General features: G+C 36.5%; 2 protein-coding genes across 2 annotated transcripts; one reads left to right on the top strand and one right to left on the bottom strand.

Annotated features, from left to right (window-relative positions):
• Window positions 1-3,597: 3,597 nt before the first annotated feature.
• On the top strand, window positions 3,598-4,623 carry LOC104434666 (probable glucan endo-1,3-beta-glucosidase BG4). The gene has a single exon (XM_010047551.2). It carries the CDS (start codon window positions 3,598-3,600, stop codon window positions 4,621-4,623), a length of 1,026 nt encoding a protein of 341 aa, XP_010045853.2.
• Window positions 4,624-13,294: 8,671 nt separating this feature from the next.
• Window positions 13,295-15,418, bottom strand: LOC104434665 (probable aspartic proteinase GIP2). Its single transcript, XM_010047550.2, has 2 exons — window positions 14,888-15,418; window positions 13,295-14,077 (listed from the first exon to the last, which is right to left on the bottom strand). The coding sequence occupies exons 1-2, from the start codon at window positions 15,416-15,418 to the stop codon at window positions 13,295-13,297; spliced, it is 1,314 nt and encodes a 437-aa protein (XP_010045852.2).
• Between the last annotated feature and the right edge of the window lie 2,064 nt (window positions 15,419-17,482).

The raw sequence follows: 17,482 nt of genomic DNA, 5'->3' as shown, positions 1-17,482 counted from the left end.
AACCGCATATTACGCAATTCTGATAGTTATAATTATGCCGTGATCAGTTGTGATCCAACTTAATTGATAATACAGGGCAACTTGTTGCAATTTGATGTGCCCACATCAAGGCTTGGATTCAGCTCTTCTCTCCTGTTCCGGCAAACCACCATCTCATACTTCAACTTCATAGTTAAGCTTAGGGAAATGCCACCATGAAGTTTTTCAATCTTTTTGTGTTTTGAAATTAATGAAGGGCCACATAAATTGGCCTGAATTGCAGGTGATTTTTTCTATTTTTTTCAGATGAGGAATTTATAACTTGAATAATCATCTTGATCCATGAGATAAAGATTAAAGAATGTTAATTGGTTGATGAGAGAGATCTGTCGTTTGCAGCCTCTGATATGCTCGAGAGCATATGCCGAGATTCGTCTGAAAGCTGTTCTTCTAATAATAGTTGCATATGCTGCATGACCATTTTCCCCCGATGTCCACTAATCCATCAATTTAGTGAATCAAAGCTGTCCTTCTCTTCGTATTTTTACTTTTACTGACAATGAAACCTCCCCAAAATGACTTGAATCATGATCTAAAATCTTACGTGGCAATATCTCGTGACAACATTATTCTTGATGAAAAGGACCCTGAAATGGTCATAGACTGACTTGGATTCATTTCAATGACCTAGAAGTCCCCTTAAAATAAATTAAAAAAATCAATATATCTTGTACTACGTTTGGTCGTCCGGTTTTCTAATCGGGATAGGATTGGATATGATAGGATATGAAATCCTGGGATTTTTTTATATCCCGTCCTCGGATATGTTCACATCATGTACATTTTTTTTTTTGGTGCATATAATTATAAATGAACCTAAATATTCATAAATGAAGATATGTTCACATCGGATGTACATTTTTTTTTTTTTTTATATAAACGGCATATCATTATAAATGAACCTAAATATTCATAAATGAAGATAGTGAAAATATCTCGTAACACTATTCCTTAATTTATTTATTCTTTATTATTTATTTTATTTTTCATCTTTTTATATTATTTTCATTATTATTTCTTTTTTCCCTTTCATCATTCTTTAATAAAAATTTATCAAATAGTAAACTGTACTAACATATTTAAAATACAAAAATACCTAAAATATATAATAAATATAAATATTTAATTTATAGATTGAATGTTTATTATAAAATAGAATTAAAATTGAATATATAAATTAAAATAAGATTAATTAAAATTTTTTTTATTTTTTATTTTTATTTTCTTAAATTAGAATTCAAATATTATTTATATTGAAATATAATTTCAATTTTGTTAATTTAATAAATTTGTTATTCAAGAAAAATAACTTTCCTATTATGGATATTAAAATCTTATCCACCTTTATACCACCTCTCCCATGGGATAATTTTATCCTGTCTATATCCCCCTTGTATCCGATTTTATCCTATCCCAAGTGAGTACCAAACGTAGGATAGGATAAATTATATCATTTTCCGAATTTTATCCCGACTGCCAAACGTAGCCTAAGAGTAAAGATGCTCTAAATTTTAGAGCGACCTCTACAAAAGGCACATACAACGTCAATACATGCTTTTTATGAAGAAAGTTTGCAACGTGCCATTATCTTTGTCCATATATTATAACCTTCTTTCAAAAGGAACCCACGTGTCAATCTTATCCGGATATGGATATTAAATTTAAGACTACCAATATATATATGTTTAACGTCCCCTAGGGCAAAGAAAGTATGCAATCCATTGTGATGCTGATAGATAATTCGAATGAATGCCCGTACTTTATAGTGGCACTTTCAGATGAGACAAGTTCCATGGCTACTTCTGATTTAAACAAACACGATTCATTTTGCTCTTCTTCTCTAGTTTTTCTGTTATACATATTCAATATGTTCAATTTTATAGTCCGCATTTTGCATGTCCAATTCGATGAATATTTTTATTTATCATTTTCTATAGTTAATGGTTGGGAAAAGTACCAAAAAAATCCTAAACATATTGCATTTATACCAATTCAGTCATAAACGTTTTAATTGGACTAATTCAGTTCTAAACCTTTTTATATCGGTACCAATTCAATCCATCTGGCTAATTTTGGCCGGCCAGCGCTAACGTGGACATTGGTCAATGACTGGATGCTAACGTGGAAATTTTTAATATTTTTAAATATTTTTGAAAATTTTTTTGAATTTTTTTTTGAATTTTTCTTTTTCCTTTTATTTTTTCTTCCTTCTTCCTCCTTGGACTGTTCCGGCAGTGGTTGGTGAGCCTCCGGTGGCTGGCAAGGGTCGTGGCCCTCGCCTGCGGCCCTCGCTCGGCCTCACCCAAGCCGGCGAAGCCGCCTCGCCTGCGGCCCTGAGCGAGGCCGAGCAAGGGCCGCGAAGCCCTCGCCAGCCACCGGGGAGGGTTGCGGCCCTCACTTGGCCTCGCCCAGGGCCACGGGCGAGGCAGCTTTGCTCAAATCTGGGCTAGGCCAGCCTCGCCGGCCCCTCGCTGCGGTTGGTGAGGCTAGCCTCGCCCATATTCGGGCAAAGCCGCCAACGGAGAGGCCGGGCGAGGGCCGCGACCCTCACCGCAGAGGCGAGGGCTTGAGGCCCTCGCCTAGTGGCTGAAACAGTCCAAGGAGGAAGAAGGAAGAAAAAAAAAAAAAAGAAAAAAGAAAAGAAAAAGGAAAAAATTCAAAAAATTATTAAAAAAATATTTAAAAAATTTCACGTCGTGTCCGGTCACCGACTGATGTCCACGTCAGCGCCAGTCGGCCAAAATTAGCCGGATGGACTAAATTTGTACCGATATAAAAAGGTTTAGGACTGAATTGGTCCAATTAAAAAGTTTAAAACTGAATTGGTACTAATGCAATAGGTTTATAACTTTTTTGGAACACATAATGTATTCTTCCAACGAAAAAAAAAGATGAGGATTTAAGTATTGTTATGTGCTTAATTCACGCTATTGCCCACGAAAGAAATGTGAAACATGGTAAAAGAGGTAAGGCCACTTCCCAAATCGCATGGTCTCTTGATTTGCAAATTATTATATCTTCCTTGATCGTCTTGGATAATGATGTTGATGTGTGCTGCAAATATCGGGTATCCATGGATAGTTGTGATTTTTTGCCTAAAACGAAGTTTGAGATGCATTTCTAATCGTCCTTAAATGTCATGTAAATCGCGGATAATAATGGTCTCTGATATCCTCCGAGTAATATCCATATATTATGGCCTTAACATTAGTATATATAGCTACCAAGGTGTCCCTTTCTTCTCTTAGGATACATCCATACATTTAGAAAGGTCCTAATATTCGCGGAGGGCAACAGAAGCTAAGCGGATAGTAGGTAAATTCGGGCTCATGATATTGTTAGTTTCGCTTTGAGCTTTACCTGAGTTTTTGCTTATTTCTCCTCTCAAATGGCGATGTTATTGGATAAAAGGAACTAATTCTCATATTTTATTGTTTGTTATGTCATTGTTGGAAAAATAGCAGCATTGGACTAATGTTACTATGTTTTGAAGGGTTTTGGATTACTGACTGATGATTAATTTCATGCGCTTGGGGTAGGGTAACAACGATCCCGGAGATGGCATTGGTCAATATCATTCTCATGTTATTGACACTCGCATTTGTTCATCACCAAGTCGCAATCACGGAGGCCAGGCTCGATGTCGGCGTGAGCTATGGAATGATCGGGAACAACCTCCCTTCTTCGGCAGCTGTGGTCCAACTCTACCAGCGCCACAAGATCGGCAAGTTGCGGCTCTTTGATCCGAACCCTGACGCACTCACTGCGCTGAAAGATAGCGGGATAGAGGTAACGTTGGGCACAAAAAATCAGGATTTACAAAGCATAGCATCGAGCGTCGATGCGGCTAAGACATGGTTCGACACCTACGTGCAACCGTTCATCAATGGTGTCAATATTGCATATCTAACGGCCGGTAACGAAGTGGTCCCTGGAGATTTAGCTCAGTATGTACTACCTGCGATTCAGAATCTACAGAGTGTTGTTGATAGCTATGGATACAACGAAATAGGCGTAACTACTGTGGTCGCTGCTACTACCTTAGGGAATTCTTACCCGCCGTCGAGCACCACATTTTCTGACGCGGCTCGTACCAACATGGCCGGGATCGTAAAGTTTCTGTCAAGCAGTGGCTCGCCATTGATGATTAATGTTTATCCATACTTTGCATATGCCTCCGATTCAGCCAACGTGAGATTGGATTATGCTCAATTCACCGCGACCGGCACAGTGGTTCAGGATGGCTCCTTGAGTTACTCGAACTTGCTCGATGCGATGGTCGACGCCTTTTATTGGGCGATTGAGAAGGAAGGCGTGACCAATGTGAATTTGGTAATTTCAGAGAGCGGCTGGCCTTCTGCTGGAAATGGGGATTTCACCACTCCAGAGCTTGCACAAACTTATAATCAGAACCTTGTGAAGAGGTTTCTGGCCAATACCGGGACGCCTAAGCATTCGGACCGTAGCTTGGGAGGCTTCATCTTCGCCATGTTCAATGAGAATCAGAAACCTGCTGGCGTCGAGCAAAACTGGGGGCTGTTCAAACCCGACGGAACACCGGCTTACGATATAGTATTTAATTAATGCATCCCACGTAAGATAATTGATGAACACATATTTATCTCTATCTAGCAACAAAGAGGTGTTCTGCTAAATGCAGAATGCTACTATATTCAATCAAATTTCTTTGGTTCATTATAAGTTTGCTCTCATGTTCATCTAATCTTGATTTTTCAAGTCATTAACTTTGATTATATTACACGTACATAGCAAAAGCATGGTTCAATACCCGCGGACAGCAAAAGTTCAAACTGGGCATGTAATGTAGCGACATGCACATCGACTTTAAGTCTATTACGTCCTACTCTGGGCTTTTGATCCCTAGGAATAGATTCATAGGTATTTGTTCTAGTGATAGTCCACAAGGCACATCTCATAAAGAGAGCTCGAAAGCATCATTCTTAATGTTTGTCTGAGAGGTCTATCAATCGAGAACACAAGTTCTCCCAAACCTGTTCCTTGTTCATTTTAAGTGTTTTAGACAACCTAAAAAATATTATCTGAGAGTCGCCACTAACCTCTTTGTTGGGGGCCGACTAGAAACCCAATCAAGGGAAGGGAGACTTAATTTGATTTCCATGGAACCCATAAATTTCATGGGCTCAGAAACTTGGGTTATGCCAATGGATGTCTATTAGTGTCCTTTCGAGTTAGATTGTTATTTAAGGTGGTCATGCAATCTTTTTACATTTTCGTGCAAATTTGACTCTTAATGCCATGCATGGATGGTTCGTTCATGCCATTTTACACCAACTATCAAAATGAAAGGGAAAGCAATCAAGTAAGCTAAATTACAAGACAAGAAATAAACACCCAAAAAAAAATTTGTTGGCAATCATCCTAGGTGCAGAAAAAAGAAGAAGAAGAAGAAGGAAAGACAACTGGTCGGGTATTTATAAAAACGAATGGAAAACCCGAGATATATGTTGGGGAAATGAATAAGTACAATGCAAAGGAGTTGGATTGGACATCGACCATTCTACCTTCTTCAAGTCTTTTTGGTTGTCTTCCCTAGGAATCGCCTTTGAACTATTCTAATCCTAAGCTAATGCTAAACTAGCATTCAAAAATTCAATCAAATGCAATCACTTCATGTAGACAAGTTCAAGAAACTAGAAACAATTCATCACACAAAACATGGCCTCAGGGCCGGCCTTGATGTTCATGCATATCGAGCCATCCTATGTTCATTAATTGATTAATTTTAGCTATCTATACTTGGCCATCCCTTACGTTCATAAGTAGTGGTCAAGGTCGAATGATTCATAAATTCGGATGTAGATGTGCCCCTCTTGGTTTACCCCATATGCATGCATCGATCGTAAATCATTCATCTAGAAATCACATGCAAAAGACAATAGAAATTCATACACTTAGGCCATGAGACCTTGATTCTCAAACAATGATCCAAAGAAAGTGAACCAAAGAGGGTCACTTATTCATTCAAAGCAATTACAATCATCCAAGTATGTAAACAACATAGCCAATGAAATGAAACACAAAGAAAGTAACTCAAAGAATTGAATCTTTCAAGAATTTGCAATTAAGGGCAAGGGTTTTGAAATAGATGCAAACAAGTCCTTAAAGGAAGATTTTTGAGTTTTGAATTGTAACCAACAAACACATTAACTTTATTGGAATTTTGAAACAAATTTGATGTTCTTAGGAAATAAATTTTGGAACCCGGGTGCAAAAAAGTCGGCACACTAATCGGGTTCTTTGAACGATCAAACGTCTCGATTACACCAAAATTAATATCAAAAGAAAACTGAGATCGTTATCTACAACTTTGGGTTTTTGAAAGTTTTCAGAAAAGCACACTAAATTCATCAAAATTATCAAACACTTTCGGACGTTTAAGAAGAACCTAGGTGCGGACTTAACAGCACTCTGATCAGGCTCTTTTGAACATCCTAATGAGTTTCAAATTTAATGAATTAGTGTCAAATCAAAGTATAAAATGCTTTTTGTAAGTTTAATGAAGAACGCATTTCAAAATTTGCATCACTTGAATTTATAAAAGTTGAAAAATGACCAATGGTAAGCTCTGGAAAATAGAGTTTTCCATGCAACTTCGTGACGCTCATGAAACATAAGAAATGTTTTTATTTTTTTGAAACTTTTTGACAACAAAGACCAGCCACATGACAAGCAATCCTCATGATGACAACATCGCCTAATTCAGCATGCATGGTTTTATAAAAATTACCAAATACACACTGGTCATTTGAAAAATCAGCAGCACAGAAGCAAGCACGTTCGGTTCATAGCATGTCTTACCAAACTAATGATCTTCTTTTGACCTAAGAATTTTACACATCAAAGACCATAATATGATGAACAGAACTCAAGGAGGGGAAAAGTACGAAAAAAAAGTCTTAAACTTATTGCATTGGTACAAATTCAGTCTTAAACTTTTTAATTGAACTAATTCAGTTCTAAACATTTTTATATTGGTACCAATTCAATCAATCGACTAATTTTCGCCGACCGGCACGACGTGGACATCGATTGGTGACTGGACACTAACGTGGAAATTTTTTAATATTATTTGATTTTTTGAATTTTTTTTTTTCTTTTCTTTTTTCCTTTTTCATTTCTTTTTCCTTTTCTTTTCTTCATTCTTTCTCCTTGGACTGTTCCAACAGTGACCGGCGAGGGCCTCGAAGCTCTCGCCCGGCCTCTCCTAGGGCCACCGACGAGGCGGCTTTCACCCGGATCTGGGCAAGGCCAGCCTCGCCTTGGCATCGCCGGCCATGGGCGAGGGGCCAGAGAGGCTAGCCTTGCCCAGATCCGGGCAAAGCCACCTCACTTGCGGGCCTAGCGAGGTCGAGCAAGGGCTGCAAAGCCCTCACCATTTGTCGGCAAGGGTCGCGGCCTCACCTAGGGCCGTGGGTGAGGTGGCTTCGCTCGGATTGAGCGGGGCCAACCTCGCTGGCCCCTCGCCTAGATCCGGGCGAAGCCGCTAGCGGAGAGGCCGGGCGAGGGCCGTAACCCTCACCGGCGGCAGGCGAGGGCTTCAACCTCAAGGCCCTCACCCAGTGGCTAGAATAGTCCAAGAAAGAAGAAGGAAGAAAGAAAAGGAAAAAAGAAAAGAAAAAAGAAAAAATTCAAAAAATATTAAAAAAATATTAAAAAATTTCCACGTTAGCATCCGGTCACTGAACGATATCCACGTTAGCACCAGCTGGTCAAAATTAGCCGGATAGACTAAATTGGTACTGATATAAAAATGTTTAGGACTAAATTTGTATCAATGCAATATGTTTATGACTTTTTTTATACTTTTACCCTCAATGGTTAATTACATTAAAAATTGTATGTAAAAATTAATGGCACCAAAGCATATAAAAGAGCATATGTAAAGATGTGTTTACCATGTAGGCCACGTAACTGGTCATAACTTAAGTTATGGCCTACGTGAGCGATAATAAACGAAAAGAAAAATAAAAATGTTAAAAAACCCAATACAAGCTACAAATACTAATTATGCGGACGTGCACAAGCTTGACAGTAGAGAATATCATGTAGGTTTGATCTTTAGATGAAATGGGAGGACAAAGTCAATCATAAATAAAATGAATGAAACATTTTCATTTTAAACAATAATAATTTCCTCTATTATATCAAACCTAAAAAAATAAATGGAAAAGACATTTTCACCGACAAGAGGCGCGTGGCTTCCATTCAATGATTCTCCCCAACGGGCAACTTCGAATTGTCTTGCGATCGGACAAGAAGTCTGATTTATATCTGAGTTAGGCTCACGTGTCAATCTTATCTGGACATGGATATGACCGATTGCATCAGCAACTTGTTGTACTTTTTTTATTTATTTTATTTATAGCAAAAGCAACTTGTTGTACTTAAAAGATGGCAAAATGGGTCTAAAATCCATATTGTAACCATTCTTGCAAAATTAGTTATAAATGAATTGCCTTAAGTTATAAAAATAGGCTTAATTGGATCATAAAAAAGTTATCTAATAACTTAGGCTGCACATGACAAAATTTCTGAAACAGAAATTGATTTCTGACAAGAAATCAATTTCTTAATTTCTAAGCAAAAAAACTTATTTGATAATGATTCAAAATTTCTATTTTTGAAATAGAAATCCGTTTGATAACAAAACAAAATTTCTATTTCTAGGAATATAAATTTATTAGATAACAACATAGGAAATCATCAAATACAAAATAATAGTCAAAATAATACTAAAACAATATAGAAAATCATCAAATACAAAATAATAGTCGAAATAATACTAATACATTACAAAAGTTAAAAATACAATTTCATGGAATTTCCGGCATATTATTTTATCCCTTGCCATTTTATTAGCAATTGTTTTCTTAAGCGTATTTATTTGGTTTCCCTCTTCGGTTAATGTATCGTTTGCAAGCTCATCATGCATAGGTTTAGACAAGTACCGCGGAAGCATGAATATGGGTGTCATCAATGGCGCCTATACAACCTTGTCATTTTATCAAAAAACTAGTATTATACAAGATTATCGACAAAATAAAATTAATGGTGTAAAGGAATATATGAGAATTTTACCTTAAAGTAACGTTTATGGTTAGGAACCAATCAAGGGAAGGTCAGTTTATTTTGATTTTCGAATTGAATCAGTCTAATTGCTCATCCCTAATTTCTTTATTGTTACTCAATGAACCTTTAATAACCCCTGCATAGCAAAGAAAGAGATTCTCTTGAATCTCTTGCCTTTGAATTAAAATTCAAGATTGTGTAACAATCTAATTATTTTGATTTTGCAAGAATTTTGAATCCATAAACAAATAATGTTAAATTTCTAGGCATGTTTTTTATTCATCTATTACATAAGAATTTTTTCTTCAACTGGCCACCCGCGTGCCTTTTCTAGGAGGAAATAACCCAATTGTTTTTAAGTAAGCATTTAAGAACTTTGGTTGTTTTTTAAAATTGGGCACCCATTCGATTGCCTTTCATCCTAAAGAGGAAGTTATCAAAAGAAATTGAAAAAAATGCAAAAAAAAAAAAAACACGAGCAAAATAAGAAAAAGAAAATTAGCAATAATTTGTGAAGTTGTGGTTATGAGTAAATTAAGTTAGCGAGAAAGCACAATGTTCTTTTATATGGTTTGATTTCAGTTTCTGATTTCTTCGAGAAGTTAAAAATTTCGATTTCTTCAATTTCTTTATTTCTGAAATAGAAATATGTTTCAGAAATAGAGAAATCAAATTGTATTACCAAACGAATTTCTATTCTAAACCTGTTCGAGGAACAGAGAAACAGAAGAAATTGAGAAATAAAAATTTTGTCATGCGTGCCCTTAATGGCTCTGAAATGGGTTGATAACTAACTCATTTCTAACCCATATGAAAAATAGAAAAACAAACCCATTTCTAAACGCATATGAGGTATAGTTGGACTAAAGAGATGTAAAGCCAATTTTTATAATTTTCTTATTTTCTTTTCAATTTTTTCTTCTAAGTCCAACGAGAGTAGCTAGTTAACCCTCACAAGTCACTGGGCATGGACTTAGAAGAAAAATGAAAAAAAAAGAATCAAATTTTTTTAAATTCAATCTTTTATAAAATTTTCCATTTAATTTGTATTTCATGGAAATGTTTTAGCAATAATTTTTTTTTAAAAAAATCATAAGAAATCAGTTTTCCTCAAATTGAGTGTTTTAACAATATGATGAATCCTTAGATTTATATTACATGGAAATAGGTTAAATTGAGTTAAATGAATCAATTTGAGTTGGATCATTTTCGATCCTACGTGTATAGATCTAATTGTAACATATGATATCCAACGAAACATCTTAAAACCTTTTCAATATCTTTATTTGCACGTTAGACTCTGAGAGTCAAGGTATAATAACTACCATTTCGTGCACTTTCAGTCCCACTCACATGCAGTGACTGGCTTTCAATCTTCTTGCGATTAGTGCAGCCAAGTGCAGCTTGCTCTAACGTGCTGCTTAGCCGTGTAATTTTAGTTTCGTCTGTTCAACAGTGGCCTTTTCGAAGCAGAGCAAGATTGTCGGGTCTCGCGGAATCGAATCTCGAATTTCAAGGAACGATCAGAAGATGTTGATATGGTTTTGGACAATAACGCACTGGATTTCCCTAGCCTTGAGAAGCTGCTTCTATGTATTCACCTACAAATCGTGACTTATTCGATTATTTTCTTGGTGTAGAAACCGACCTATTTTTCTTGTTTGTTAGGTTACATAAGATTCAAATTTTAGGAAAATATTGGTGAATTCAAGCAAGGGACACTCTATGGGCGAGATTGCAGCGTTGTTCTTTGATTTTATTTCACATAGTTATTTTGTGAACGATTATTATGTTGAGGTCTCCGTCTCATTAGAAAAGGAAACTGCAAATGTGGCTTTTTGTGGTTTTTTTTTTTTTTTTTTTTTTTGAGATCGTTAGAAGAATTATTCATTAAATTTTTTCTTGAAATTGGGTTGTTTTTTAATCAATGAAAGCATAGGTTGGCGAAAAATGTTTGGTTACCCATTGCTGTCGGTATCTACTACTCCTACTATTAATAATAACAACAAAAGCAGTACTAAATAATAACAATAATAATACAGTACTAGAGCATCTTGGTTCAACTCCGAGCGATGGCATGTCATCTTCTGAAACAAATATAATAAGTCCTATAATAAATTCAATTCCCGATTACACTTCCATAGATATATTATTGTTATTACTATACAATTTAGCAGCATTGTAAAAGTCACAATAAATATACTATTGTTATTGTCATACAATTTAGCCGTGATTATGCTCGACTTAAACAACAATTGCTACTATTGGTATTAGAACTTTTAGGATAAAATTATCAAAAAACTTCCAAACTTATTACATTTGTGCAAATTCAGTATTTAACCGTTTAATTGTGCCAATATAGTCCTAAACATTTTTCAAGTTTTGCTAATTGAGTCCACACGGGCTAATGTTGGCTGGAAAACATTGATGTGGATATTGACTTTCTTACCTGGTATGTCCGGCGCTGATGTGAACATTTTTTTCAATTTCTTTTTTAAGATCGTTTCAAAATTATTATTATTATTTTGGTATTCTTTTCTTTTCTTTTTTCTTTTTTACCATGGTCGATGAGGACCATTGGGCTCTCATTGACCACTGGTTGAAGGTAGCAAAGCCCTTACTAGCCATTGGTGAGGGCCGCGACACCCTCTCCTGCCCAAAGGCCATTGCAACCTCAAGTGAGGCCAACCTTGCCTAGATTTGGGTGAGGTTAGTCAAGGGCCATGATTTTTGCTCACGGTCGATGACCCTTGACCATGACAATAAAAAAAAAAATAGCAATAAAGAAAAAGAGAAGAAAAATGAATAAATATTTTGAAAAATATTAAAATATTAATAAAAGTCTTCCACGCTAGCATGCACTATGCCACATAGAATGATTGGCATCCATGTTAGTAATTGCTGATTAAAATGGGCCAGATGGACTCCACTAGAAAAAAGATATGAAAATGTATGGGACTTAATTGACACATTTAAATTTTTAGAACTAAATTGATAAAAGTGTAATAGGTTTGAGAATTTTTTGGTAATATTTCTAAACTTTTAGTGATATAGCCTGTGGTAGAGATTATGTGACCCTAAGTAAATCTTCTAGTGGCAATTACAATCACTGCTAAAATAGTAACTAATTGTTACTAAGGGTTTGTTTGTTTTACAAAAACCATTTTCCTCATTTTCCAATGTTTGATTCATTTAGCAAAATGAGTTAACGGAAAATATTTTTGTAATCAAATAAATCTATAATTACTTTAAGGAAAATAATTAGGTATTGGCACTTGGACTCGAACTTTTATATTTGGGCATAGAAACTCAAACATCAATTTTTGGACCCTGGCATCCTAGATTAGGTCTCTGGTGCCTAAGCCTAGAACCCCAGTGTCCATGCTTGGATCCCTAGGGCCTGTGCCTAGGTCCATTGAGGCTGAGCCCCATTCCATCACGATCAAGCCCAAAGCTCTAATGCTCGTGCCCAATTGGTTGGGGTCCATCAAGGCTAGACATAGGACTCTAGTCCTAGTTCTTGATTCTCCAGCTGCCCATACTTAAGTTACTAGTGCTCTAATAATATATATCTATTAAGAAAAATCAAAATAGATTTTCTATACCAAATTATGAAAAATATTTTTCAGTTCATTTTCAAATTTAAGCCAAATACCAAAAAATATTATCATTTCCTAGAAAATGATCTTTTAGAAAACAATTTTTTAAAACATCACATTTTCTGCAAAATAAATGGAACTTAAATGTCAATTTTTTTTTTTTTTTTTTTGTAGTGTAGCTACAAAATGACACGTCACCAATTGTGGTGCGAGCTCGCACCTCTCTCCTGGTACATCGCATTAACGCCTGTGAACATGTTAAGGTTCGTCCACTGGGCTGAGAGTTAAGTTGCAGTTTCTGGAGAAATCAATTTAAATTTTGGATGTCATGTTGATGTTGCATATGTTATATTATGAAAAACTTTCTCGTTTATTCAAAGAAGGGCCATTTTTAATAACATTGCAGAAGCAAAGAGAATCCACCTTTTTCTTATATAGTCAAAGATAATCCACCTTAGTATTAACAGAATGAGAAACCGAGCACAAGGACAGCATTAAACGGCGGAAAACGAGCACGACGGTGGAATGCTAAAGTCTCTACTTCTTTAAACAGAAGAAGTAAAGTTGAAGTTGGTACAGGTAGTTTGCATGTACAAGAGCGAGGAGGTGAACCCCAACCTCCGTTTCACAAGATCGAATTGTAAGAGATTGTCCTCCAATTGATGCCCTCCGATGACCACAGATGTTCTCGGGTTCAAGCCGCCATCGACGAACCCCAAACATAAGACGTCATCCTTCAATTGCACCATCGAATTCGCTCCAAAGATCCTCCAAGACACACTCTTGTGATGCAACCCCAGATCGATGGTGGGCACGGGCGGTCCAACTCTTGTACTCCCCAGGTTCTTGGAGCTTATGCAGTACTGGAAGGGCTTAACACTAGGAACCCTAGTCACGCCCTTGGTTTCTTCCATGAATACTTTGAGGACTGCCATGAAGATCGAGCTCTCCATCACGGTGTACGGATCAAAGGTGCTGATCTTCGTACCCCCTTTGCCTTCTTCGTTGATGTGCAATAGCGACATGTTTAGTGGAACCGCTCGGCCATTGATCTTGATGGAGGTGAGACGGATGAAGTAGTCCGTCGAAGGGTCATCCTTGGAGTAATATCTTCTCGTGCTCTTTGGGTTGCGTACTAGGGGAGTGTACATGAGGGACTTAGAGACCTCCTTCTTTGGTTGGAATTCATATGGTCCGTCCCCGAAGATGATGACTCCATTTGATTGAGAGGATGAGCTTAAGCACATGGCGAAGATACGTTGGAATTTGAAAGCTGAAGCAAACAGCGAGGGGAGGGAAACTAGCGATCTTCCAAGCCCAGCTATCCCCTGAGCGAAACATTGTTAAGTCCGTGTTAGCATATACCTTAGCCACGATATTAATCAATAGACAATATATAATGTACTTCATTTATTTGATGAAACATTATTTCACCAAACACATTTTCCTTTTTATTTTTATTTTTTTTAGTTTTAAAATCGATTTTTAATTATTTTTAAATTTTCTTTTTCTTTTTTTCTTTTCTTTCTTTCTTTTTCTTCTTCCTTGGTTGGTTGTCGGCCATGCCTAATAGCCTCAAGCGAGCTCGGGCCCCGCCAGATCTGGTGAGCCCGGCCCAGCTTGCCATGGTTAGTGATCGGAAGGGAAGAAAAATACAAAAAGAAAGAAAAGAAAAAGAAAAAGAAAGAAAAGAAAAGAAAATATAAATATAAATAAAAAATTGATTTAAAAAATAAAATAATAAAAATTTATTATTGAAAAGAGTGCATGAAGAAAAATTTTCCTTATCAAATGGTAGAAAATATTTTTTAGTTCATTTTCAAGTTTCGGTTGAATATCGGAAAATATTATAATTTTCCTAAAAATTGACTCTTTGGAAAAACATTTTCCAGAAATGCTACATTTTTGTTTTGGTGAAATAAATGGAGTCTTGCTAAAATGTCATAGACCGTCACATTTTATGTATGGACCTAATTTATTAAAAAATCATTACAACCTTAGGGATCATGTGTGGTCCACACAGGATTGAGATGGTGGCCCAATCACTATTCACCATATGATTGAGATGGTCCAAATTAGACCGAATCTAGGTGACTACTTCAATTGCCATATGGCCTATTAGCTATAGTGCCTCATACCTCAGCCCCACTAGAAAGGCCCTTTAGAAGCGAAGGAGAACGAAAGGTGCAACTGAAGACCAGCCCTGGGACGAAAACCATGGGCCCGGAGCTCCTCCCATCAGTGGACTGAATCAACACGGCATCAGCCGCCATCTCGCCGAGGGTGGAGATGCGGGTGTACGGGTTGTAAGAGAAGTGGCTGCAAGCGTTGTCGTTGCATCCCGGTCTGTGCGGAGGGGGGCATTTAACTACACAAGCCCCAGATCTTGAGATCTTGCAGATTTTGGAGCCGCATGGGACATACCTATAAGAAGAGGAGACATATCCCTTCTCGCACTTCACCCACATGAAGTTGCCCCCAACATCAATGGTCAGCTTAATTGGCACGAGAGGGGTTCTTTGCTTGATTTGGGTGGTGTATTGTTGTAATGAGGAGTCCTTAGTCACAGGAAGGAGGAGGGCTTTGGGTTGAAAAGTTTTGGCTTGAGGTTGCGAGACTGTGAGGAAGAGGAAAAAGGAAAGGGAAAGCATTTCACTTGAAGAGGCCATGGATGCAAAGTGGCTTGAAGACGGATTTGATGGTTTGGATCGGAGGGTCTCTTTCATAGGCGCTTAAATATTTCTGGCCTCGTGAATTGAGGTAGTAGTCAAGAGGCAGCGCCATGAGCGAGGCGCATTGGGACTGGAGACACTCATCTTCTGCGGATTTACGGCATGGAGAGGACTGACAGAGTGCAATTGCATGAGTTTTGACTCTCCTGAATCTGTGCCAATGAGATTAAAGTTATTGACAACTAGCTTTTTGTCGGTTTATCCATCATTAGTCGCGTGAATAATGTGAGCGTTGAGACTAATAATAGAAGATAAGAAGAAAATGGAGATGATTCCATCGACATTTTGACTGAAGTCTAAGTTCAATTTCGTCAAGGGTTATAATACACTATCTTATTTCCTTTGAAATTGCGTAATTTAAATCCAATACGTTGAGTTTGTGACTGAAACTTTGGTCAAATCGGAATTTGGATTGAAGCCAGGAGATACAGATAGACTGAAGTCCCGTTTATACACCACAAGAAACTCACCTTTCAGTGGCATGACCGTGCCACTAATGCTCCAGCCATCTCCCTACAATTTCTAGGGTGCAACTACTCGATGCTGCAATGCACCCGTAGCAAACTGAAATAATGTGCTAAGGTGGGTGTGGTTGAATGTTTTAACTTAAGCAGTGTTGACACAAATTTTGGCAACCTCATATGGTCATTCATTTCATAGAAAATTAGGAGTCAGTCTCCACCCCTAAACAAAAATATTTTTAATTTGCATGATAGGAGCATTTCATAAATTGCATTATAATAGGACTGCGGATAATGGTTTGAACACAGGAGATTTTGAGATTAACTTATTTATCTGGTCTTGAAGATCTTAGTGGTAGAAATATGCATGTTGAAAGTGATACATAGGAAACTTATTTATATGGAGATAATGATATCTTAATTTTGTAAGATGTGACCCATTTGAGTTAAAATAGGAAAGTGATATCTTGAAAGAAAGTCTCAATCCAAGCCTATATAAATCTAAGTAATAAAGTCCTAAAACTTATTAAGAAAGTGTAATTGAGTTATAAACATTTCAAAAAATGCAATTAACTCTTAAAACTTTCAAAAAATGCAATCAAATTCTAAAAGTTGTCATATTGGTCCAATTAAGTCCTACTGTTGAGTGCATTTTTTAATTGCCAGCCATAGTTTAAGAACAAAGGAAAAGAGAAAAAAATGAATAAATAAGAAGATGAATGAGAAAAAAAAAAAAATCGAAATGCTGATAACCTTGGCAACAATTGCCGGCCACAATTAAAAAAAAAAAAAGAAAAAAGAAGGAAAAGAGAAAAATAATGAATGAAGAAGAAGATGAAAGAGAAATTAGAAAATAGGAAAAAATTAAAAATGCCCCCATCACACCTTTGAATGTGGCATGTGAGATGCACAAGCTTGCTCAAACCCTCATATAAAACTAAGTGACTACTCCAAGCCATTATTTGAGATAAGGTTAACTTGGAACCTTCTTTTGAGAAAATGAACCGATTTCAGACTTTTATTTGAAATATTCACTTTAAATTAGGATAATCTTATATTTTAGATGGTTTTCTTTTTTGATTTCAAAAGAAGATGACAAAAAAATGTAGCATGAATATGTCATATAGAATAACTAGTATCACTTGCCATGTCATTGGCATAACATCCTACTAAGTCATTGGATAACATGTCATCTTGCCACATCATCATTATATGCCATGTCATTGTTGGGACGTTATTTATGTCATGCCATTTAGTGATTAGATGATTAGGGTGAATATAATTTAGATTGCATGTCATGTTGGAATAGCTCACCTGAATTTTACTTGTCATTAGAATTAGGTCATGTAGATTGCACATTCCATCTCATGTTAAATTAACTTCATATAAACATAATTTAGAGTTAAGCTTGCAATTCACGCATTGAATATAGTTTAATTATAATAAATAAGAAAACCCAAAAAGAATTTGTTAATATTTCATTTTTATGGAGACAATGGCTGAGACAAGTAGGCACCATGTGATCTTATTATATATCTTA

Source organism: Eucalyptus grandis, chromosome 2, assembly GCF_016545825.1.
Source record: "Eucalyptus grandis isolate ANBG69807.140 chromosome 2, ASM1654582v1, whole genome shotgun sequence".
In the NCBI taxonomy this organism is placed as follows: domain Eukaryota; kingdom Viridiplantae; phylum Streptophyta; class Magnoliopsida; order Myrtales; family Myrtaceae; genus Eucalyptus; species Eucalyptus grandis.
The sequence above is the reverse complement of the archived record's forward strand: the minus strand, read 5'-3'. Positions and strand labels throughout refer to the sequence as shown.

What these genes read in the sequence shown, in the direction of transcription:
- LOC104434666 (XM_010047551.2), top strand. Translation starts at nt 3,598, where the DNA reads ATGGCATTGGTCAATATCATTCTCATGTTATTGACACTCGCATTTGTT.
- LOC104434665 (XM_010047550.2), bottom strand. Translation starts at nt 15,418, where the DNA reads ATGGCCTCTTCAAGTGAAATGCTTTCCCTTTCCTTTTTCCTCTTCCTC. An exon ending in GCCTTTCTAGTGGGGCTGAG is followed by an intron (nt 14,078 to 14,887) that starts GTATGAGGCACT and finishes TGTTTCGCTCAG; the next exon opens with GGGATAGCTGGGCTTGGAAG.